Source organism: Rhagoletis zephyria, unplaced genomic scaffold (assembly GCF_001687245.7).
Source record: "Rhagoletis zephyria isolate East Lansing unplaced genomic scaffold, Rhagoletis_zephyria_1.1 Rzeph_scaffold_00504, whole genome shotgun sequence".
In the NCBI taxonomy this organism is placed as follows: Eukaryota; Metazoa; Arthropoda; class Insecta; order Diptera; family Tephritidae; genus Rhagoletis; species Rhagoletis zephyria.
The window spans coordinates 44795-69913 of record NW_016157588.1 but is presented as its reverse complement, the minus strand read 5'-3'; the positions used below and the strand labels follow the sequence as shown (position 1 = coordinate 69913).

Genomic DNA, 25119 nt, shown 5'->3' with positions numbered 1-25119 from the left:
TTACTCAAATATTTTTGTTTTTGGTTAATCAAAAATCTTGATTACTCGAGTAACTGAACTTTTGAGTAATCATAATTTCCAATTAATCGAATAATTGAGTTAGTTACTTTATGATTAATTAAAATTTTGAGTAATCAATTAATCGCACAGCCCTAGTAGACAGTAACCTCACTTATGCAGGCGGTGCATTTCCACTTAAGTCTTCTTTTCTTGACCTCCAATGCAACATTCTTAAATTCTTTGCACTCCAGACCGGTGCACTTTGCATGGATCCATTTATTACATTCAGTACATAGAATACTAGACGAATTAACTTTTATTATTTCGCGACAAACACCACACGTGAATTTACTTGACATGTTGCAGCGTTGAATGTTTAATATTTTTTTTTTTTATTCTGGCTAATTATACAACAAACACCATATAAATCCAGATTCCATACTTTGTACGAAACTATAAAAATTCATTAAATAAACCAAAGAAATATATTCAAAATAGGGCTGTGCGATTAATTGATTATTCAAAATTTTAATTAATCATAAAGTAAATAACTCAATTATTCGATTAATTGGAAATTATGATTACTCAAATGTTCAGTTACTCGAGTAATCAAGATTTTGATTAACCAAAAACAAAAATATTTGAGTAATTTGCTTTATGATTAATCAACATTATGAATAAAATGAGTAATGAACATTTCAAAGTACTCTTTACATACATACATATAAAGCAGTTGAAGTTCCTTGATACTTTGAAAAAAACGTTTCCGTTTTCAAAAATAAAAGGGAAATACATACATACATACATATTTTTTTCATATACAGAATATAAAAAAGAAAATAAGCATTTTCCAAAGCAAACTCTTTTAACGAGCAAAATTAATTTTTTTGAGTAATCATATTTCAAGTAACTCGATTAATCATCGTTTTGAGTAATCAAAATCTTGATTACTCGAGTAATTGATTAACCGAATAACTGATTAACCAACTTGCTCGAGTAATCGAATAATCGCACAGCCCTAATTCAAAACTATTCAAGATAAGGCGAGTTATTTCTGCCACCAGTATATGTACGAATGTATGTTTGCCTTGCGCAAAATAATGTTAGATACATACAAATTAAAAATTATAATCAATTTTGAGAAAATTCAAGTATGTATGTAATGTGAACATATGTATATGTACATATGTACATTTAAAATAAATTAGGTTTAGTATAAAATTTGTCTTCAGCTTACACTCAATCCTCAGTAATTGTAGCTGATCATTTATGAGGAAATTATTTTGTAAGTATGTGGACAACAATAATTTGGTGAAATGCTCCACATCAGTCTCAATGAGCACAGCAAGATGGGAGTCAACCTTCCATGCTATTAGCTTACCAAAATTTTCAATCTGTAACCATTATAAAAGAAAAGTAAACAACGTCAATAGTATAAAAGAGAATGTTAAGAGCATTTTTTCGTTGAACTATGGAATTTGTAAAAATGAGTTTGTTAGTAACGGAATGTTAGTAACATTTTTTGTATGCAAAGTTAACGAAAAATTCCTTCGTACTTACATTTGAAAATTCTAAGTTTCTATTTCTTGGTTTAAGGGCGTCTTAAAGGATAAGCAAGAACCCATTATTTTGTTTAGCACAAAATTAACTTCCCAAAAAAAATGTTATTTTGAGACGTCTCCAGAAGATGCTGTTTAATATGTGCATTTTAGAAACTAGAATACTATTAATACATTAGCTAAAAATGTAATTTCTGGGCTGGAAGGTACAAAAATACTACAGGAATATGTATAAGGTAAATTTAAAGAATACAGAGTGTATTCTAAAAAAGATAATGCTTAAAAGATCCGATATTTGTTATTGTAATAACATCAGCCAAAACTATTTGTTAATAAAACAGTTATTTATTGAATCTTAAAAGTAGTTTTAAACATCGTATTGGAAACGTGCCCTTCTATGAGCACATATATAGGTATGCATGTATGTATATTATTACATGCCTTCTGTTTATAAAGAGGACTCTATTCCCCACCCCTTACCTTTGTTAAAAGCCAAAATAAACAAGCATACAACACATACTCAACCCCATTCAAACGGCTGGTGATGTAACGAGTAAAATGGAACCATAAAACAATGATGGCATTGTTTTGTCAATACATATTATGCAGGGCAGACATGAAAAACCAATTACAAACTTTGGGACTTAACCCTGAGGCAACTGAGATTTATTGACAAGGTGCTAGTCATACTTTTCAACTTACAATAATTACTTACCCGCACAGAATCCACCAGGTCACTTTCATTACTAGGTTGAGTTTCAGTCTCCAATAGTAGATGCAAAATTTTGCCTTTGCTTGAGCCCGCTAAACGTTCCAACAAAGCTGCTGGAGCATTTGAATGCGCAAAGGGTAACAGCATGGTTTCTGCCAACACTGAATTTTCTCCAAAGGATATCCATGGCATAAGTTGAACAACCTGCATCGGTGATAGACAGCAGCCTCGATGCACGCCATTTAACCAAAGTATTTCGGTAACACGCGCTGCATTTCGATTGTAGCACAAGTCAGATGCAGCTAAAGTAGGATCTGTGTGAAAAATTTTAAATTACTTTCAGTATTTATTGACCCTTACTTTTATCTTACCAAAACCGTCGTCAGTTCCTGTGGGCAAAGTATAGAAAGCTATGCTCGACTTTTGAGCCAATTGCTGGCATATCTTGGTACACACGTTTTTAATGCGCTGCGACTGCAGAAAAGTAGCACTGGCATAATATAAGGTCAACATTTTGGTAACGACAAAAAATATGTTTTAAGCAACTTTTAGTGAATAAGGAATCTCTTGTTATTTAATGCATGTACTTATTCGTTGACAAAGCTATTCGTAATTGTTTAGTGCAAACCACTTCACTGCGACCTAGCATGCCGTTTTATAACTTTCAATGAATATTCTTTAGAGGAAGAATATTTGGGGAAATAATTGGATTTCGTAATTGCTATTATTTGAATTTACTCCGCAATGCAAATTCTTACACGTACTACCATTGCATTCGTTCTTTCGACCGTTGCATTTATCGACTGCGTTTTTGAGGGCCTTGCTCGCATTTTTCGCAAATTTACTTGTCATCCACTTTTTCTCTTTCCCACATCACCCCTTGATCTTTTCGTCCGCGTTATCTTTCACTTTTCACATATGTTCATGACATATGTATGGATTTCGCTAGTTTACATGCCATTTTTTTTGTTTATTTTTAAACATTGACATTTGTTGTTGTCCGTGATATGTTATCACTAGAATTTTTTTCCTTTCACCCAATTAGAATAGCCGGTTGACAGCATGAAGCAATTATGATCCAACTAAATGGAGAAGAAAAACAGAACTGATAAAAGTAATAAAAAACAAAAATCGAATTGGAAATACCGAAAAGTGAATACAAACCAAGAAAAGAAAGAGGCAAGACAATCGACGGACAGTGTTGCCAGAGACAATCCCCTAAAAATCTTAATTTTTTCCCAAAAAATATTCAAAATAAGATTTTAAAGCTAAAAAAATCTTTTCGATCCCAAAAAATCTTCTTTTAAAAATACCTAAAAGAAAACCCAAAATTCGATATTGTCTTTGCGGCTGTAAATAGTCCTTATTATGTTGGTTGAAAAAATTAACAATTTCAAGTTATAAAGTCCTTTTCATAACAACTTAAACTTAAAATGAATATTGCCTCGAATCATCACAAAATTTGTACCACAGTTAACATATGTATATATACACTGGCGAAAATTTAAATAGGGATGCGACATTTTGCAAGTTTTGACCGACCTCAAAAGAGGAGGAGTTTATCAATTCGTTCGAATATATTTATATATATATGTATATATGTTACTGCATAACTTTGGACTACTTGAACTGATGTCGATAAGTCCTTTTTATGGGAAAGGTGGTTCCTCAGGGGTGGTGCTATACTAATTTGGTTTAGATACGGTTATTGGATCATAAAGAAATTGACGATCAATTTTTATATGAGAATTGAAGTCGCTTGTGTTTTTTGTTTAAAAATTATTTGTTTTTTTTTTTTATGTAAGAATAGCTCGGAATCTATCAAAAACCATAAGTCCAAACTTCAATCCTTGTACAAAAGGTAAGAAAATTCGACAAAGTTTTTTACATGGGCGTTGTTTTATAAATCTCACCGTCACTTTTTACTCGTTATACATTGTATTTTCTATTTGGTTTTACACGCTTCAATTTGGTTGAATCCACGATTTGGTTTCTGTTTTTGTTTAAATGGGATGCAGAGAAAGACGCACGTGAACTCTACCCTCTTTTCGCACCCCCTTTCTTCCAATTCAATACCTGAACCGTGTAAAACCCGTTAGAAGGGTCGGGGCATCTATCAACTTTCCACTTGAAAAAGTAGACTAAAAAGAATACAATGATCCTTTCATTTTTTTTCTCGGTATTTTACAATCCTCAAGGAAGTCTCATGAAATGCTCTTGATAGGGTCGAAATCAACAACTGTTTCCATATTTTGGAAAGGCTTCCCTGAGGAGCCCTCTAGTCGAAGGAGAAAGAGAGGCCAGTCATTGAATCCTTTGATCTTTGCTCTTTTAAGTTGGAAAAGTGGGAGTTATTTCTCAGCGCTTTTATTATGTGCCTGAAACAAGCACAAAAAAGTTTTAAAGAAAAGTTTTGAAAATGCCAAGAAAGGTGGATATTTTCTATAACTTGCTTAGTAAATTTTTTAAATGGGTGTGGCAACAATGGTTTATGCACAAATATTCATCCATACAGGCATACATACACATGTACAAAATCAACTTTTGGCTATCCAACTGTTTTGGCTTCGACGACGTCAATTGGACAAGGCAAAGTTTTTTATTATTCATTTTTAAATACAAATTAAGTTATTTGCTGCAACATCAAAAATCATGCCGGTAAATATAAATTAATGTACATAGCATTTGTGCCAATATATCTTTGTTGGAGGTGCGGTCTTCGCTGTGCATCGAATTTAAAATCTTTGCCTACATATGTATATACATTTTCCAGGCGTACCATTCTCAGATAAAGGAATTTCCTCAAGTGGTTGGTAACATGGCACTTTTGCCTCTACGCACTCAAGCTCGTGGGCCTGCTCCTAGTGTCAATGTAGAATCTGATATCATTGATGAGTCACTGTATTACTTTAAGGCAAATGTTTTCTTTCGAACTTATGAGATAAAGGTAATTGATACAGACCTACTTATGTATGTTTAAATATTTTATTATGTTGACTTAAAGAATTTGGCATTTAAATCCTTCCATCTGTAAAATTACTGCATACTAATTTTTTCTATCTACTATTTAGTCGGAAGTAGATCGTGTGCTTATTTATATTACACTCTATATTACTGAATGTTTGAAGCGCTTGCAACGTTGCAACAACAAAAACCAAGGTGCTCAAGAAATGTACAGCTTGGCCATTTCAAAGTTTGATATACCAGGTGATTCTGGGTTTCCATTAAACGCAGTTTATGCTCGACCACAGAATGCACAAGAGGCTGGTAAGAAACTTATAATTTCAATATAACGGCTCATTTGTATACATACATACACATATGATTCTTACAGATTTGATGCGTCAGTATTTTTTACAATTGCGCCATGAAATAGGAAATCGGGTTTGTGAAAAAGTTTTCAGCACTGAGGACGGCAAGCCAAATAAGTGGTGGATTTGTTTTGCCAAGAAAAAGTTCATGGAGAAATCTTTGTCAGGCCCAGGGCAATAAGAATCTGCGTAACATTGTTCAAAAGTATGCTTCTCATATTACTTATTTAATGTATTAATTGTATTGTTCCAGTAACTTTAACCACACCGTAGAGTATGCCATCATCGTGAATGATACCTAAATGAGTCGTTATAATAAAAAATATTAATATGTGGATAATCAGCAGGGTTTTTCATATTTTGCGTATTAACATTACTTATGGATTTATTAAAACTTTTTCATTATAATAAATTTAAACTTGTTTAAAAACTCAAGGTTTTGAAGCATCCAGTTTTCAACGGTACAAATGATCTGCTTGCAAGTTAGACGCAATTTCCGATTCCCATTTGTCACCATTGCAAAGTAACTTCTCCTTGTTGTACAATAATTCTTCGTGAGTTTCAGTAGAGAACTCAAAATTAGGACCTTCTACAATAGCATCGACTGGGCAAGCTTCCTATAAATGCCATAAACAAGTTAATAAAATTTCAAAATTTTGTTCTGTAGTATCGCATACCTGACAAAAACCACAATAGATACACTTGGTCATATCGATGTCGTAACGGGTTGTACGTCTACTACCATCCGACCTTGTTTTTGCTTCAATGGTTATGGCTTGTGCTGGGCAAATCGCTTCGCATAACTTGCAGGCAATGCAACGCTCCTCACCACTTGGATAACGCCTTAGAGCATGCTCCCCGCGGAACCGAGGACTTAATGGACCCTTTTCAAAAGGATAGTTGATGGTTGCTGGTTCTTTAAATATATGCGCTAAAGTGACAGCAAATCCACGAAACAGTTCTCCTAGAAACATGGTCGTTGCCGCACGATCGGTAATCTCGTTGATTTCCATACTCAACTCCTTGTTGTTTACATACACATAGCCTTTCGGTACAGTCACTACATCCTTTCCAGCCGAACACATGCGGAGGCTGGTGCCAAACATACGTTGACCTGTGGTAATTTCATATTAATTTAATTTAGCAGACTTCTCAAGATATGACATAACTTCCATAACCTCAACCATTTGTACAGCAAACAAATATAAGTTATTGCTGCTACAATAATAAAAGGAGAGGCTGCTCACCATTTCGCGAAAGAATGAAAACTTTAGCTGGTAATGACATTTTGTCTGCAAAACAGCTTCCAACCTCCAAATTTATTATTTAGTGGCTCTTTGGTGCGTCTCACTACAAGCGATGGCTGAAAACAATTTTACCTCCCTGCTTCTTTGATTTATCGATGAAATGTCAAATATTTTTCTGATAATGTCACCGTGTTTTGTTGTGCTCGATTGTTCGTCTATAATTTTTTTCGGTGAAATGACTTGTGCTGCCAAGTTTGAATAATGCCAATTAGAAAAAAATCTTTAGTTGTTTTGGAGTAAATTTGTTAAAAAATCCACAATGATACAATAAATATTTAATATAAAATAAATAAAAATAGTTACTCAAAATATCCAATTTTTGGTTTTGGTAAAGAAGCGTAAAAAATAAAAAAAAAGTGTGGCTGCAAAGGACCGGAGCAGAAGTGGATGAACAAATTGTAGTTTCTGCGTATGAGGCCGAGCAATAAAACAACCAAGATGAATAGCTTATTTACTAAATCTATTAAACTTAACAACCTTGGACGTGCAGTACCATTAGCAATTTTTAAAAATTGTGAAATTATTCTTATTCGGCAATTCTCTAAGCAGGAGTCAAAGCTCGCAAAGTGAGTACATATTTCTTAAACACATCTATGTACGTACATTATTCATTGAAAGTCGCGGAGCGTTATGAAATATCTATGGTTTTCGGTTGCAAATGCAATAAATGCGCATTTTCCACAATAAGTATTGAAAGGAGGGGATTTCTATAAAAAGAGTGGCATTTGATTACATAACAAATTGCAATCAAGAACAATAGCATTTTTGATAATACATATCATTTTGTAGATTAGCTGAGGTAGGACGATTGGAGACCGCCAAATTGGATGGAAAATATGAAACTGGCCAATTGTTTCTGCACCGCATATTCGGATACCGGGGTGTTGTCCTTTTCCCATGGTCTGCGCGCGTATACGATAGGGATCTACATAATCCGAACAAGCAGAAACAAAGAGTGAATGTCAATAGTTCTTCTGATGCAGCGGTTGCGAACGAGAGAGGAAAACGGAGTACAGGTGGTCACATATCGACTTCAACCGAAAACGCACCCTCTGAGCAAGGAAGTACTGAAGCACAATCAACGGTTGGAGATGTAAATACGAGCTCATCTTCTACGACCAGTAATTCCGATACATCCGCGAAAGAGGTGAAGGGCAAACTGCATACATTCTATCAAGTGCTAATTGATTCACGCGATTGCCCGTACATTGTAAGAAAATATATTATGGCAGCATACATAGACTTGATTAAAACTTCTTTTTTCGTTAAGCGTGCGCAAACTGAGTCAGTGACATTCTTAGGGAATCAGGATTCGAATCGCAGCCTTTACGCTATTCCAGGCCTAGATTATGTAGCACATGATGATATAATGCCTTATTCGACAGGGGAGAAACATCCACTGCAACACGAACTTTTCGACAAGTTTTTGACACATGTACCAGACAAAGATCCACCTTTTCAAGGCCAGGATACGTTGAAAGCATGGCAGGAGAAAAACCACCCTTGGTTGGAATTAAGTGATGTTCATAAGGAAACCACGGAGAATATACGTGTTACTGTGATACCCTTCTATATGGGCTGTCGTGAAACCCCTGCCTCTTCTGTTTACTGGGTGAGCTTACAATTGCTAATTTTTAACTTGTATTCTTCAAAAGCTTATATATATATATATATATATATATATATATATATTTGTAGTGGCGATATTGCATACGTCTAGAAAATTTGGGTGTACTTAGCGTACAGTTACGCGAAAGGCATTGGCGTATATTTTCTCTTTCGGGCACACTGGAAACTGTTCGAGGACGTGGAGTTGTTGGACAAGAACCCATTCTCAGCCCCAGATTGCCGGCATTTCAATATAGCAGTCATGTTAGTTTACAAGCACCTAGCGGACACATGTGGGGAACCTTTCGGTTGGAGCGAGAAGACGGCCACACCTTCGATTGTAAAATACCTCCATTCTCTCTAGAAAGTAAACCCGAGGAACCAGGAACTGGACTCTCTAACACTGGGGCTAACGGTGGCGGCAATGTTGGTAGTAATAAACCGGACAACGTCGAATAATTCGATATGTTGCACACAATTATGGAACTGGGATTAATGTATAGATATGATTGACGTATCCCAATTTGAGGGAACAAGAAAATAAAGGTAGTAAGTTTAAGTAGTTCACTTCTATTTATCAAGTGTGTAAAATAAAAAGTCGCTTACTGATAGCAACGTAATTTCAGCTGAAGCTGAAATCTGGAGACTGATTTGCTATATTTGCTGGTACTTCAAAATTCTCACCCTTATTGCGAGTGTCGACTAGTAGTACATAAACGACTGTTAGTCGATTATCGATTATTCGTGGTATTTCAAACTCGTTTTCCTGTTTAATAAGAACGCGTGAATAGTTTATAGTCGCTCATCCTTGTACAATTAAACAGTTGTAGAAAAATTAGTAATAAACAAGTAATTTTTAGCCAAAAAAAACCGACTTCAATTCTCATATATAATATATATATATATATATATATATATATATCTCATGGTCCACTGATCGGATCTGAACCAGATTAGTATGGGACCACCTCTGAGACACTACCTTTACGATGCAAAAAGAATTATCGAATCGGTTGACGTGCTCAAAACTTATATTCCGACGAACTGGTAACCACCTCCTTTTTGGGAAGTCAGTTAAAAACTATTCAGTCGCTCATTGAACGAGAAATCGACATTCACAAAACCATGGAAAAGCGATAATCAAATAAAAGTCGTTTATCTACTACTAGTCGACACTCGCAATGTGGGTGTCTACTATTTTTAACTTTATAGCACTTAATTACAGTTGCTATTGATGATAAACATTTTCATTTCAGTGGCGATTGACATCTGCAAACCATCTGAGGTTGCGTTGCTATCCAAAATCGACATGTTTGTGTATAGATATGTTATTCTAACTTAAAGAAGGCAAACCTAGGACATTCTGGAAATAAATTGTCAATTGTTTGTTTAAATTTAATGTAGACATTTTATTTATATATGTATACCAAATTAACATTGAATACCTACTATATGATGAGAAATTAATTTTCTATGGCTTTGATATTTGTTGGCTTGAATTGAGCTCGAAAATTTAGTGGTCGCGCGTTGTCTTGTAGACAGAAAATTTCTTGCAGAGCATTAAGGGAAGCAGTTTTAATTGCTGTAGCCACGTCCTCTCCAAATCCTTTAAAATTTTCAGTAAAATGGAGAAATTAATTTTGTCTTCAAATTTTTTTTTAGATGCTTATGTTTTGTTTTCTCAACTTACCATGTCCAAGTAGTGTTTTATTTGCATATATTCCTACATGATATGCAGCTAGCACTGTATTCTTACCGCAATCTCCAAGTAAACGCGGTTCCATCTCACCCATTTTTCTCTCTTCACAGATTTGCTTTAACATTTGTTCAGGGTCCGCAATGTGCCATATATCAAGTAAATCGCGTTGATTCATTTGAGTACAAATAAAATCACGTATGAAAAGGAAAGCTCGTTCTTGTCCGCTGGTTTGCTCAATTGCACAGATTACAGCAAGTAAAGATCGGGCCATAGATTCTTTTTCTGGTGGATAATCTGCATCAAGTAGTAGTTCTATCATACCCAAGTGTGAACCAATGTGAGAAAGCATATCTGTGCTTAGCAAATATGCTGCGAATGCATTTATCCCTTCCAAGGGTACATCCGGAAACGAATGCTTTAGGTAAGCACGTACACACTCGTTAGCTAAATATGCACCACGTTCAGAAAGCTGATTGTTATCTTGCATCTGTATATCAGAATCCTTAATACCAAGGTCTTTTTGACGTTGGTACTCTTTTTCTACATATGAAGGCTGTGTGAATGCGGTCTGTAGCATATCCAATTGGAACTCTTCGTGCAGTCTTTTACCAAACGCAAACAGTTCAGCACGGTAATTCCACTCTATAAATCCCGACCGAGGTTGTGGTAACTGCGGCCCTAGTTTTTTCTGGCGTCTGCGAAGTTCACGTAATGTCGGCGCCACCCAACGCTTAAAATAGCGTGATTGATCTAAATGTAAGTTTTGAAACCATATCATTTACAAACAAGAAATACTTTAACTATTTACCTAACACTGGATGTATATTGAACCTTTGTGGTTGAGTGATAAGGCGCAGTGTAGTCCGAATTAGAGACATTTTACCAAGTTTTGCTAATCAATGGCGGTCTGATCAAAAATTATCTAAATACGAATTAAAAATCAGCTGGTAGGTACGTAGCGATGTCTAGCTATTATCGATAGCTATCGATTTTTTTCTTCGCTTATAGCACGCACGGTGCAGCGAACAAAGGTGGCGCCGTCAGTGGTACCGCTACTTTGGTTTTGCCGATTTTGACAGTTGTGGTAACTTGTAAATAAACCTTTGTTTACAAATCAGCGAAAGAGAAATTTGAATTATAAGTGAAAAATCAGTTTAAATCGTGTTAATTTGCAATTTGTGGGTGATTTTTGAATTGAAGACTGTGTAAAAACTAATACAATGAAGTGCTGTGTGTTAAATTGCGACAACCGTCAAGACGCAAGAAGCGTAGATGCAAGAGTAGCGCTGGGACGAATCGCTGCATTTTGTGTACATAGGGCACGGCAAAGCCGTTCCCGAAATGTTTCTCTATTATTATATTAACAGCATTTCCTCACAATGATTTTGTTTCTGCTCCACGCAGCCTCCATTAGCAAGTTAACTAATCAGTCCCGCAGAGATGCTGCTGCAGTTTTCTGTAGCAGCCTTAATTGCAGAGCAATGGAGTGCACTAAAACGTTTGCTGAAGCAGCCTCAATTGCAAAGCAATGGAGTGCACTACAATGTTCACTGTTCTCTAATAGATTAGGTGAAAAATGCAATATTTTCGCATTTAGCAAAATTAAAACACGTTTTTCGCAGTAAAGTGAACTGCTTTGGCTGTTTCAACTCGTTCTTCTTTTCGCTCTATTCTTTGTTTACTTGTGGTACACAAATGTCAACGCCCAGGACGGCGCAATCTTGTATTCTATCATTCTTGTATAGCACGTACCCATAATACAAGGGGCCTCCGCACACTAGTCTTCTAAGTCAGACTGAGTAGTCACCCCTCGAACGCACACTGGACTGGGCAGTCGGCCGAAAACAGGTTTCTGTTTTGTATACATGAACTACGCTCGATTAAGGGAAACTTCTCATTATGGCCGTTCGTTAAAGGTGCGGTGGACGAAGGGGGAGTGGGCGTGGCACCTCCAATCGACCTTTTTGGAGAGGGCATGAACCGCCATTGACAAAAATGCAACCCCCGACCGCCTAGGCCCCCTATCGTTCCCTACGGATCCCTTAGAAAAATTGCGAAAAATCGCAATTTTTACTTGCGTCCACAGCATTTTTTCGTAGAATTCCTTTCGCTTAGGGATTATAACCCTTAGTACGTAGAATTCTCCTTTCTGTGTGACCTAACTGGTTACTAGGTGTTTTATAAAAATGTCTTGTATATAAAAATGTGTACATAAAAATGTATTGTGCAAATGAATATTTAACATTTTTCAAGCGAATAGACGCAAATGAAAATTATGATTTTTGGCAATTTTTCTAACGGGTCCCTAGGGAACCATAGGGGACCTAGGTGGACCCACCCTGGGTGGAAAGTCATGCGTGTCGAGCTTGTAGGCAAGAAGTGTAGCGGAGTCAGCGGAGTAGGCAAGCACGCACGGTGAGCGAAATCGAGGGAGATTTTTTGACGTTTCGCTTTTTCATATTTTTGCTTTTAGTTCGCGATTCGCTCCGACCAAAGAAAATTTGACGCTCAAATGTCAAACATACGGAAGAAACGCCGCAAAGAAAAGGTCATCGTGTAAATGCACGAGGATTTTCGAAGACTTTTTTAAAAGGGAACGTGCCAATAACGCAGGGTGGAAAGTTGTCGTGTAAATTGGCTCATAGTGACGCGACAAAGAGAGCGACAAAACATTTTCGGATAATAGCGAAGAAAGAGGCAAGAAACGTCAAAACATAGTGAAGCAACCATCAGCTTAGAAAGCAACGAAAACACATTTTTTTGTTTTCGTTGCTATGCTCGTAGTCGTTCTCTTCACTTTTCGCTTCACTATGTTCTGCCACATCGAAAAAATAAAGGTTTGTTTTTGTCGCTATTATCCGAATATATCTTGTCGCTCTCTTTGCCGCGTCACTATGTTTTTGCCTAATGCGGCGTTTTTGCTGCATTTAGCCCTTTCGAACATATTTTTACGAACAGCGTTCATGATATCGCATTTAGCAAATGTACATTTACGCGAGTTCGAAATTGTATGCTTTTGATAAACAGGCGTATTCCAGTCGCTTATTCAGATCCGTATCTGTTACGATCAATTCTCACGCAGAAGATAATGTGCAAAAAACCCTACTGAAAAGGTAAAAAACAAATTTTAAACCAAAAATTCAATACAAAAACTTGAATTGTAACCATAACCGAACATTTGTTTTTGTATATATTCATTTGTCGGTGCTGTCAATTAAAATTTCCTCGCTTAATTAGGAAACAAAACAAACAGAGTTAATCACAAATTGATCCAGATTTCCATCAGCATCACATCGATGTTGAATTTGCGTAACGTTTGTTTATCCAAATAATATAACATAATAAATGAAATCTCGATCGGCGATCACTGAAACGCAGGTAGCCACTGTATACGCGAAAAAGCAATGTTGCCACTATTCCTCATTAAACCATGTTCGAATCGTGGAAATTTTTGAAGATCACAGGGTTGCAAAATGCAAAAATGGACTTGCATTTAGGTGAAAATTTTGTATTAATAAATGTACATTTTGAGTGTGATTATATTGGCATTTATTACAAAATATAATAAATGAAACCGATTAAAACTGATCAAAAGGTGTCCATAAAATATGGTTTTCGTGATAGAAAGTGTTTTACAAGCGCATAGCATCAGCACAGCTCAATTTTTCAATGCCAACGTTCTGACCACAAAAGTAGACCCACTTTTCACGCAAATTTACGCCTTTTGGCAAACCAAACATACGCACAAACTTGTTCCAATCATATAGCACTTCATTTTATATCATAAATATGTAATAAATTAAAATTTATAATTAAAATCGCTGCAGAAAAAAATCAATCGCTAAAAAACTACTACGAAGAGGTGTAGAAGACGGTGTAAACAAAACGGAAAAACGTCAAAAACGCTACGAAAACTTTTTTCTGAAAATCGATTAGAAATAAAAAGATGGTTGATTAAGTGATCTGTAGTCACGATTGAGAGAAATAGAGGTTGCGTCAATCACGGTACCGCCATTCCTCTCTCAGTGAATTTGACAGAATCGTTGTTTGTATGACGTCACACTTGTGCAACTTGTTTACGTTTTCCTTGCAACATTTTTTCTTCTTATTCCATTCTTGCTCACGTTTTGGCATTTCTCTCTCGCAATTGCACCAGTGTGATGTCACACAAAAGTTATTCTCAAAACTCCCTCTGATAGGCGCAATCTTGTATTCTATCATTAGTTGCGTTTTTTTACTCATTTCCAGTAAAATCCAGTAAAAGTTTTTACGAATTTTCATGTTTTGGCGTTTTCGTACGCAAAAACTTGTAAAGTAGGGGAAATTGAGAGAGCGAAAAATGACAGTTGAAGTTGCAAGTTTTTACTGGATTTTACTGGATAAATTTTTACTTGTAAGAATTTGCCAGTACGAAAAACAGCTGATCGCATGTTGCTGGATGAAATTTAAACTAATAAGGAAACTGTTTGTGGGTTTTTATTGTTGAATCTCACAAAATAAACCTATTTAAATACAAAATATATTGTTTTATTAGGAATTTGCTGCGAATAAACAACCAATTTATCAGCTGTTCATGAAACTTGCAAATTGTTACTGGAAAAGCGTTCGCGTACTTTATTGCAATTTTTTTCTTTGAGAGCGAATTCTTAGAAATAAAGTTACTGGAGAGTTGCTGGCAAGTTACTGGATAATTTGTAAAAAAACACAACTATTATTGATCTGTAGTCATGATGCAATAATACAAGGTGGTATCAGTTGTGACAGCTCGATTTGACACTGCCTTAGCTCAGTATAATAATAATAGATTGGCGCTTACACATATGTTAGTGTTTGGCCGAGCTTCTCCTCCGATTTGTGGCGTGCGCCTTGATGTTGTCACACAAAGAGGAGGGACCTACAGTTTTACGCCGATTCCGAACGGCGATTGTATTTTAATGAGACTCTGTTTTTCATGCCAGAAATTCACTCGGAGGTTTGCCATTGCCTGCCGAAGGATGACCGCTGTTAAGAAAAAACCTTTTTTCTATTTTTCTTCCGATGTTGCTTTGACCAGGGCTTGAACCCAGGTGCTGCGGAGTGGAAGCTCGCACTGCTTACCACTACACCACAGCTCAGTATACTGAGAAGAAAAACGGGAAGAAATTAATCCTCATTTGGGGGGAAAATATAAAATTTCATTTTTTCTCCTAAACAAAATTTGCGATGAGTATGGTCGCGCTGACCTGTCGAGTTTTTATAAAGCAAATATTAGATTAAAATACACACAAAAATTATGTCGTTTCATTAAAAATAACATACAGCTTTAAATTAAGCTTCATAAAATATAAATTAAAATTTTGAATCAATGGAATATAATACTATTAAATAAAAATTACTTTTTTAAAGTAATACACGTAGACATTAAGAAAAAAATTGCGATTAAATCGAAATGTGAAAGCGTACCGTTGAAACGGCACTATCGTATGAACAAATTAACTGTATGAAAAAGTGAACTGAGAAAAATTTATTACTATAACTGTTTCATGAAGCGAGACAAGAAATACATATTTTAAAGGAATTAATTTCTAAAATTGTTGAAAATTACAGGCTGCGTTTCTTTATACATTCCGGATAATCCAATTTCACAGCCGGAATAAACAGAATGCGTTTGAAATATACGTCAACATATCATCAGGAACGTTCTAAAGAATAAATAAACAAAAAAGTTTATTCCAAACGTTCAGAATGAATAAAGAAATGCAGCCACAATTTTATGCATATGCATTAAGCACATATAATACGACAAATATTGATTAAATTATTAAATTGATTAATAACTTGGCAATGCGTGGACCTAGTTCCCTGCCATACAAATACAAATACAAACTTAATAAATATAATTTGACGTATAATTACTAATTACTAAATTGAAAGAATAACCTGGTTACTTGTGGACCGCTAAGGTTCCAACCAAGAAAACACAACACATATTTTAAAAACGATATAATCAACATTTAAGAAAACGAAAGATTTGAAATAAGCATAGCAGAAACTTGTGCATGTAGTTCTGGTCCATAGCGGTATTACCATCGTGTATCAGTGGAGCGATGATTGGATACATCAATGGAATATAACATACCAACCTACCCCAAAACCCAAAAAAAAAATAAACAAAATTTGCTTTTTTATAGTATATTCGTAATGAAATAAAATAAAATAAGATAAAAGACCTTTTTATGTGTATACTGAGAAAAAAAATTCAATTCATTCAAATAGTGAGACAAGGTAAAAAAATGTACCATGGTGTACCATGAACCAATTTCGTGTGTGTGTGCAAAGCTTTTGTAAGGGAGCTAAGGGAGTGTCAAAACTCGAATGTCAATAACGAGCAAACCTTTAATTACGCTCAAAAATTGCTTCAATTTTTTTTTCATTATGCTTCGCCTCTATGTTCTTTGTTTACTTTTGTTTCATTTCAAAGAAAATAACATGGCGCCGAAATTACAAACATCAGCTAGAAAATCACTCTTTTTATTTACTTCATCTAGCCAGATCTTGTGTAGTTGGATCATGATGGTGTAGAAGTAAATTGAATTTTGATGTGCCAAATGCAAGCAAAATTTGACAGTTAAAAAAAACAAATAACCACTCGTTCGAAAGCTATACTTTTGTGTGTTGCTGAAATTATTCAAATTTATATCTATTTCGCAACTTCCAAGAAGCGTACGCTTTTTTGTGGTTTTTAGCTTCCATTTTGATTTTCACTATTTATTACCGCCAAACACTACTGTGCATACATATTTAAATGCTGTCAAGATTTTACCTAGTCCGATGAGCTAAGGAAAATTCTGACGTTCGCATTCACCACGATAAATGTCAAATTTTTAATTTCATCCGTTAAAATTTCCTATTTTCTATCATTTGGCCCATAGTCCGAAATCAATTATAAAAAATCGATATTTTACGTTTTATCATCGATAATATTGATGAAAATGTGGTATATCTAATTTGACAAGGCGTCGCTAGAGGTGCAAAACTATCGATAGTCAGACCATCGATAGTTTTCGATATTATTTTCAAAACTATCGATATATCGTCTATAGTATCGTATTTATATGGTTTTGACTCAATTTTCGTATGAAGATTTCCTTAAGAATATATTTCTAAACTACGTTTGGATATTCTGGTAAACTACTGTACACTTTTTTTAATTGTTTAACCGTTAAGTTAGAAGTAAAGTTATAATTTGAAATGAATTGAAATGGAAAAAAATTGGGCATACTGACATTTTATATTTGTGGTTTTAGACATCCTCTGTCATATATAAGGCATTCATCAAGTAAATTTCAATTTTAGAAGAAGAAACCATTTTTTATCTGAGAAGTAATGGTTTTTATTTACCTTTTCATAAATAGTAAATAGCGGTGGTAGATAATATTGAAAGTTTTGGTATAAATTAATTTGTATCAGTTTTTAGTGGTATTTTAAAAGAAGCAAGGTTTTCCGTCATTTTCGAAATTTGACATTACTCTTTTAAAAAAGTAGCAACCAAATTTTTAGTTCAACTTGGATGTTTAAGAGAAATGAAAAGAAAAGAAGAAATAAAACTAAAATAAATACTGAATCACATGTCTGTCGGACTATCGATAGGACCAAAAAACAATCGATAGTAGGGAAAAATAAAAAACATCGATACTATCGATAGTGCCATCGATAGTTTTGCACCTCTAGGCGTCGCCGTTGCCGTCATTCGATAGATTGTTTTCAGCGTTTTTAATTGTGGGAAATAATACAAAAGGCGTTATAAAATAGATTGTTTATTCTTAAAAAAGTGTTAATAAATGGCGTTTCAAACATATGGTGATAAGCCTGTGGCTTTCCAACTTGAGGAAGGTGGCGAATACTACTATGTGGGTTCGGAGGTCGGCAACTATATGCGCTTATTTCGTGGCATTTTATATAAAAAGTATCCTGGTATGACTCGGTTGGTACTCTCAAATGAAGAACGCAAACGACTCGCTGATTCTGGGCTGAGTTCACATATATTGGCCAGTTCAGTGTCGCTACTGCGAGCCGTTGAAGTTGACGATATAATCGCCGGGAATGATGAAAAGTAAGTTGCTTTCTATGTATGTATATACTACATTGGTTCATGGGTGTTTATGTATGTCAACAGTCATGAGTAATATTTATGCAATATAATAAAACAGATATCGAGCTATATCGGTAAACACTTCAGAAACACCTCTACCACGGGAGAGTAAATCAAAAAAGCAGCCACAGTATGTTCCCACGATGCCGAACTCCAGTCATTTGGACGCAGTTCCACAAGCTACACCGATCAATCGCAATCGCGTTCACACCAAAAAAGTGCGAACGTTTCCCATGTGTTTTGATGATACGGATCCAACTGCTAATATTGAAAACGCAGCACAAAAGGAATGTTTAGTGCCGATTCGTCTAGACATGGAGCTAGAAGGTCAAAAGTTACGAGACACATTTACTTGGAATAAAAATGGTAAGCGTATTATTATGTTTTAAGTTACTTCCTAAAGCAGCCTTTATATTAGGCGATTTATTGACAGGCGATAATCGCCTGCAAAAGTTGATTTGCTGTCTACTTTGAAGCATGAACGAAAGACACAAGAGCACGCGCGAACGAAAGAAAGAAAAAAATAATTTTCTAGCTCTCGAAATCTCGACGCCATCTTGGTTGTAAGAAGTAAACAACGAAGAGAACAAAGAAGACCGCGTAATTGCTGAACGCATGAATAATCATTTTTATTATACAAATTCTTCTATAAATCATGTGTTAAATTGTTCTTTACCTTAGGGAACGTACCCATACTACGTGAGCCACTTTTTCTAATTTTTGACTTTTGAATTTTTTCGAAAAAACGTTAGATTTCCTTAAAGGATGTTGACTACGTGATAAACATGTAGGCCCCCGCCCCCAGCCACTGTAACCAAGCGTAGTATTTTGAAGATTCCCCTCTCCCCCCTGAACGGGTCACGTAGTATAGGTATGTTCCCTTATGTGTACACACAAGAAAATTCCAGTAAAAAGCCACCACCAAATTGTAAGCAACGAACAAATGTACACAACCGGCTTATGTCAAAATCGCCCATCCTAAATGCGATTATAACAGGCTACTGGCTTGCTGGCGTGATCTTGTATTTGTTCATGACTTTGAAGCACGCTATTTTTGAATCACCATTTAAACAAACGATTTTTGTTGAGCAATATGGCCTCATGTAATGGCAGCTTTATTCTTTATAAAAGAATGGCAAGAGTTAATTGGCCAGCAAACATGATTAAAAAAATGCCTAAACTTGGAATACAACTTTAATTTTGAAGTATATAAACTTTTTTTTGTCTTTATAGAAAGCATGATAACGCCCGAACAGTTCGCGGAAGTACTTTGTGATGATTTGGATCTAAATCCCATACCCTTTGTACCCGCCATTGCACAAGCAATACGACAGCAGATTGAAGCATTTCCTAATGAGCCACCTATATTAGAGGAAAGTTGTGATCAACGTGTTATTGTAAAGCTAAATATCCATGTGGGTAACACATCCCTTGTAGATCAAGTTGAATGGGATATGTCTGAAAAGAACAATAATCCCGAGGAATTTGCTATAAAATTATGTGCAGAGCTTGGTTTGGGGGGAGAGTTTGTAACAGCAATTGCTTATAGCATACGAGGTCAATTATCGTGGCATTGCCGTACTTATGCCTTTAGCGAGGCTCCTCTATCAACTATCGACGTTCCATTCCGAAATCCTAGCGACGCTGATGCATGGGCACCTTTCCTTGAGACATTAACCGATGCTGAAATGGAGAAGAAAATACGAGATCAAGATCGTAATACGCGCCGTATGCGTCGTTTAGCCAACACTACTACCGGCTGGTAGACTGACAACATTCGAATTAGTTATCATGCCTAATACGTTATCCAACGGATAGCATCCGCACGAATGTAAACCGATTCGCAGTTCCAACAAGCGAGTAAAGAGGATTAGATTCGTGCGAATGGCATCCCTCGGATAAGTGCCTACTCTGGTCCGACAGATACCCTTTACAGATACGAATGTAATCCTTCACACACTAGCTTGTTATGACAGTGCGAATCAGATTATATCAGTCGGATACCGTAATAGGTATGTATAGATATGTATATCACATTTGCATACATACATACACCGGCGATAAAAACTGAGTGCACGGTAATTTTTGCTAAATATTTGGAATGCTGTAAGCAAAAAAATATATAAATTAAAAATCAACACGATGTTTTACCCACTTAAAACTTGATTTGTTTTGTTAAAAATTCAGATTAAAAATTTTAAGATTTTAATTAAAATTGTGTTGAGTGTGTCTAATTCTTAATTTTGTACAGCACGAACAATGTTTTTATAAAAACAACAACAAAAAATTTTCGAAAAAATTAACAAAAATCACCTTGCACTCACTTTTCATCGCCAGTGTATATGGTTTCCATCAGCTTAATCATCCGAAGAAAATAATAAATTTTATAAAAGCTGGTATTTTTCCCGATTTCCTAATAAATATTCATAGATGTAAAGAAACCAATTTAATAAATTTCCACTCAGAAAATTTGCTGAGAACTTCCACAATTGTCGCTACTTTTTTGCTGATTTAAGTCCAGGGGCTACTCTGTAATGCGATGCGAAAGAGAAATGCGAAGCGATTGTCAATACCACCAATACCAACAGCCACAGCATATTACATACGACGTATTTGCCTTTCGTATCGTATTACAGAGTAGCCCTCCTGCTCTTTCCGCTTTAAAAACTAGCATTAGCGAGGAAAACAAATGTATGAGCAAAAACAAACAGGAAGGAGCATCATTATCCAAAATTTTTTTGGGAATTTGTATATGGTAACAACATAGGGGGAATTGCTTCAACCTGCAACAACAAACATAAAAGGGAGCTTTAAAACTGCCAACTATATTAAATGAGTAGCCTATTCGAGTTTTATCTCGAATCGAACTAACTTTTGGAAAATAAAACTAAACCATGCAAATGGATTTAAACTTTCAGCAAATAGATTTAAACTTTGGGCAAATAAATTTAAAGTTCCGGCAAATAAATTTAACTCTTGGTCAAATAAAATTGAACTCTACTGTGTGTGAAAAATACACTAAATAAAGCAAGTACCAGTTTTTCAAAAATCTGTTTAGTACCACAGTATTCCAGTAGAGTTTAATTTTATTTGCCCAAAGTTTTCATTTATTTGCCTAAAGTTCAAATTTATTTTCTGCCATCTTAAATCCATTTAACTAGAATTTTATTTCCTTCCACGTTCTATGAATAAATCTCTTACTATTACTTGTCAGTTATCGGCGATGTCGATAATATAATTTCTTATTCTTGCCTTTTGATTTGCCATAAAAAAATCGCTCTTTAGAGTAAAGCATTAACCTTAAAATTTCTACTCTTTTGAAAGGGCTGGGGCTTATATATATAAAACTTACAAGTTATTAAAAGCAATTTTACAACTAATATACTATGCCTCCTAAGAAGCCTTTTCCTATTTTCACTACACAATAATTCGTAATTTTTAGCTTTCAGCCATATCGCCTTTATCTTGATCCGCTTCTCCACTGTAGAATTCATTTTTCGGCTCGACCATTTTATCGTCTTCTGCTTGCGTTATTCGAACATCTGGATCAGATTCCTCTTTCACACGCACCTCCTCCATATCTATGACGTCTGGTGGTATTTGTACCATTTGCACGCTCGGCGAATGTTGACACATCTTTAAATTCTCATAAACATGTTTTACTATTAATTCCAAATATTGTTTAGAATTTGCGTTTTCCTGTCGTGAGTTCACATCTGGATGTAGCGTGAAATCAGGTGCGAAAAATTCTAAATACTCTGACATTGGCAAATCATTAGAAATATTTTCATCTACCAGTAAAGAAGTTTCATGAGTCCAGCAACGGGCCACGTTGCGTAAAGTGTAGCCGCCACCCCCTACAACCAAAGTAGGTACATTTAGTTCCTTAACGAATTTCACACACTCGCCATGTCCACGAGTACTAAGGGAAAAACAGCCCAAACGATCACCAGCAAGGGAATCCGCGCCGCATTGCAAGACAATCGCTGTGGGGCGATAAAAATCCATTACTGCCGAGATTATTGGCTTGAATACTTGAAAATAGCTGTGATCATCAATGCCTTCTTTCAAAGGAACATTTACACTATAGTACCGACCAGATTCAGCACCTATTTCATACATGTCTCCCGTTCCAGGGAAGAAATAGTTTCCATATTTATGGAAGGAAACAGTCATCACACGGTCGGTGAGGTAAAAAGCCTCTTGCACACCATCTCCATGATGCACATCGATATCTATATACAACACTCTGGGATTGTACTTAAGTAATTCCAGAATGCCTATTACTATATCGTTAACGTAGCAGAAGCCTAAAATTACCGATGGTTAGTTAAAAAAGGAGTCAATTTCAATGACTTACTCACCTGATGCTTCAAATTTTTTAGCATGATGTAAGCCACCTGACCAATTGATGCATATATCACTGTGATTGTGATTCAACTTCTGCGCACCCTCTAGTGACGCACCTGTGTACATTGCACAAAACTCGAATAATCCATCAAACACCGGACAGTCCTCACCCACACTAAAGTGAGACAAGTATTTTGTGTATCCAACGGCTGAAATAAAAGCAAGTAGCATACAAAACTTAAGCAAACATATCTTGGTCGTATTTACTATTGCACTGGATGTTTTGCGGAGTGACTTTCTGCAGAAAGTCAATGTACTCTTCACTGTGAAATCGGAGCATGTCCTGGGCACTTGCTCTACCAAAATGTTAAAATAACCATTTCATGTACATATGTATGTATATTTAATAAGCTATTAACTTGGTGCTTGTACGTACTTGTAAGGTCGATATATTTTCATCTTTTTGTGAAGTCCATAGTTCATGACAAGGCTATGGGTAACCGACAAGCGGTGCGGCTTCATTGGATGACCAGGTCCATAATGAAAATTGCCCACATCGGGATTATAAAAATATGATACACGTCGATTGGTAGGAGTTGACATTTTTTGCGTCGGTTTTCTTAGACCTCAAGCGATTTAAAATGCAAATCAATTATTAAAGTGTATATTATCGTCATGGAATGCAAGTCTTTTAGCAAATAATATGAAAAGCAATACAATGACTATCAACATAAGCCGACGCGTTGTACTAAAGTCCAATTCAGTCAAGTTCATAACGCATTTGTATTTAATATAATTTGAATTATTTCTTTCTACATGCGAGCCAATCTAATTAATTATGGAACTATGCACACATATTAACTAGTACCATATGCAAAACCCTAATAACATAAACGATTTCATTAAGCTGAAATTAGTCGAGAACGCAGAACGTATACTTAAACGCAGTCTGCATACGCAGAATTTTGTCGATTACTGGAGCCCTCAGTGTTGCTTACTACACTGTTGCCACTCTTCAATACCTTTTCATAAACTTACCCTTTCAACCACAATTTTTCGTGCAATAATAGATTGTAGCTAAATATAAACTACTTAGTTTTCAACAAAAACCTTATTCAATAGTAAATTTCACATATTTTAAACATATTTTGANGGTAGGTTTACGTTCTTGACTAATTTCAGCTTTAGGCATGAAATGATACAAGGCGAATTATATACAGTACATACTCGATACTTTCCGATCGATACCAAGTCATTTTGGTATCGACACTTTTGAACCATGATAAAAACATTAAACGCAAGGCTCATTATACCATGTTCTGACCGACAACGAAAACACTTTGAAAACGAGTTATACCATGTTGTGACCGACATCGAAAACATGTTTTCGTTGCTAAAACCGGTTTTCGACTTAAAACATGTGTTTTCGTCCATGTAAAATCTGTTTCGCTGAAAACTACTTGAAAACTCACGTTCCACTCATTCCAATCGGTGTCTGCACTAGTTTTTTTCGATTGTTTATCGAAGTGGAAGTCATATTTTATCATCTTTAATACCCAATTTCGGATTTATTGTTAATTGGCTGGCAAAAGTAAAATAATGGGCTGTTTTTGCTTACGCGTAAAAGCACATTTAGCGCATTTAGCTCTAAATGCTACTCTAAATGTACATTTATCCATACAAAATTCGTCACCTAAATGCAACTAAATGCAACTCCATTTTTGCATTAAGAATCTAAATGCTAAAAGCAACCCTGTGATCTTCCAAAATTTCCACGATTCGAACATGGTTTAAAGAGAAAAAGTGGCAACATTGCTTTTTCGAGTATACAGTTGCTAGCTACGTTTCAGTGATCGCCGATCGAGATTTCTTTTATTTTGCATTACATATTTGGATAAAGAAAAGTTAAGCAAATTCAACATCGATTTGATGCTGATAGAAATCTGGATCAATTTGTGATCAACTCTGTTTGGTTTGTTTCCTAATTAAGTGAGGAAATTTTAATTGACAGCACCGACAAATGAATATATACACAAACAAATGTTCGGTTATGGTTAAAACAATTCAAGTTTTTGTATTGAATTTTTGGTTTAAAATTTATTTTTTCCTTTTCAGTAGGGTTTTTGCACATTATCTTCTGCGTGAGAATTGATCGTAATATATACGCATCTAAATAAGAGACTGGAACACGGCTGTTTGTCAAAAGCATACGATTTCGAACTCGCGTAAATGTACATTTGCTAAATGCTATAGCATGAACGCTCTTCGAAAACATATGTTCGAAAGTGCTAAATGTTGCATTTTTAATGCAGCAAAAACGCTGCATAAGAATGAAAGTAAGGGGTTATGGGCTGTTTTTGCTTACGCGCAAAAGCACATTTAGCGCATTTAGCTCTAAATGCTACTCTAAATGTACATTTATCCATACAAAATTCGTCACCT

The 25119-nt window shown here is 35.5% G+C and overlaps 7 protein-coding genes across 11 annotated transcripts in view; 3 read left to right on the top strand and 4 right to left on the bottom strand.

Moving 5' to 3' along the window:
• Positions 1-3389, bottom strand: part of Hcs (holocarboxylase synthetase-like protein) — a 34779-nt gene extending 31390 nt beyond the window's left edge. For 2 of the 3 annotated variants that reach the window (XM_017612155.1, XM_017612156.1), the window contains exons 1-3: positions 2643-3389; positions 2275-2585; positions 1238-1394 (exon numbers count right to left, since the gene is read on the bottom strand). In XM_017612155.1, the coding sequence (XP_017467644.1) occupies positions 1238-1394; positions 2275-2585; positions 2643-2784 (610 nt within the window). In that variant the 5' untranslated portion in view covers positions 2785-3389. The remainder of the gene's footprint in view (positions 1-1237; positions 1395-2274; positions 2586-2642) is intronic. The other variant, XM_017612157.1, reaches the window with a different exon arrangement.
• A 1380-nt stretch (positions 3390-4769) lies between these two features.
• Arpc3A (Actin-related protein 2/3 complex, subunit 3A) lies at positions 4770-5922 on the top strand. 2 transcript variants are annotated; one of them, XM_017612154.1, is made up of 5 exons: positions 4770-4929; positions 5045-5218; positions 5343-5538; positions 5606-5787; positions 5836-5922. In XM_017612154.1, exons 1-4 carry the CDS (start codon positions 4924-4926, stop codon positions 5761-5763), a joined length of 534 nt encoding a protein of 177 aa, XP_017467643.1. In that variant the 5' UTR covers positions 4770-4923; the 3' UTR covers positions 5764-5787; positions 5836-5922. The 2 variants fall into 2 exon arrangements, with proteins under 2 accessions (XP_017467643.1, XP_017467642.1); XM_017612153.1 differs by having other exon boundaries at positions 5606-5922.
• Positions 5914-7037, bottom strand: ND-23 (NADH dehydrogenase (ubiquinone) 23 kDa subunit). Its single transcript, XM_017612151.1, has 3 exons — positions 6830-7037; positions 6260-6696; positions 5914-6199 (listed from the first exon to the last, which is right to left on the bottom strand). Exons 1-3 carry the CDS (start codon positions 6867-6869, stop codon positions 6038-6040), a joined length of 639 nt encoding a protein of 212 aa, XP_017467640.1. The 5' UTR covers positions 6870-7037; the 3' UTR covers positions 5914-6037.
• A 153-nt stretch (positions 7038-7190) lies between these two features.
• Positions 7191-9367, top strand: POLDIP2 (DNA polymerase delta interacting protein 2). Of its 2 annotated transcripts, XR_001847030.1 has the most exons (5): positions 7191-7455; positions 7679-8099; positions 8160-8501; positions 8588-9043; positions 9124-9367. XR_001847030.1 is itself a non-coding variant. In XM_017612149.1 (4 exons), exons 1-4 carry the CDS (start codon positions 7301-7303, stop codon positions 8954-8956), a joined length of 1287 nt encoding a protein of 428 aa, XP_017467638.1. In that variant the 5' UTR covers positions 7191-7300; the 3' UTR covers positions 8957-9367. The 2 variants fall into 2 exon arrangements, 1 of the variants encoding a protein (XP_017467638.1); XM_017612149.1 differs by having other exon boundaries at positions 8588-9367.
• Positions 9368-9885: 518 nt separating this feature from the next.
• mRpL44 (mitochondrial ribosomal protein L44) lies at positions 9886-11166 on the bottom strand. Its single transcript, XM_017612150.1, has 3 exons — positions 11005-11166; positions 10188-10946; positions 9886-10103 (listed from the first exon to the last, which is right to left on the bottom strand). Exons 1-3 carry the CDS (start codon positions 11072-11074, stop codon positions 9961-9963), a joined length of 972 nt encoding a protein of 323 aa, XP_017467639.1. The 5' UTR covers positions 11075-11166; the 3' UTR covers positions 9886-9960.
• Positions 11167-17910: 6744 nt separating this feature from the next.
• Positions 17911-20816, top strand: Snr1 (SWI/SNF related, matrix associated, actin dependent regulator of chromatin, subfamily b, member 1). Its single transcript, XM_017612148.1, has 3 exons — positions 17911-18288; positions 18386-18693; positions 19561-20816. The coding sequence occupies exons 1-3, from the start codon at positions 18017-18019 to the stop codon at positions 20091-20093; spliced, it is 1113 nt and encodes a 370-aa protein (XP_017467637.1). The 5' UTR covers positions 17911-18016; the 3' UTR covers positions 20094-20816.
• Positions 20817-21117: 301 nt separating this feature from the next.
• On the bottom strand, positions 21118-23583 carry HDAC3 (histone deacetylase 3). Its single transcript, XM_017612147.1, has 4 exons — positions 23114-23583; positions 22945-23033; positions 22692-22886; positions 21118-22637 (listed from the first exon to the last, which is right to left on the bottom strand). The coding sequence occupies exons 1-4, from the start codon at positions 23278-23280 to the stop codon at positions 21766-21768; spliced, it is 1323 nt and encodes a 440-aa protein (XP_017467636.1). The 5' UTR covers positions 23281-23583; the 3' UTR covers positions 21118-21765.
• Between the last annotated feature and the right edge of the window lie 1536 nt (positions 23584-25119).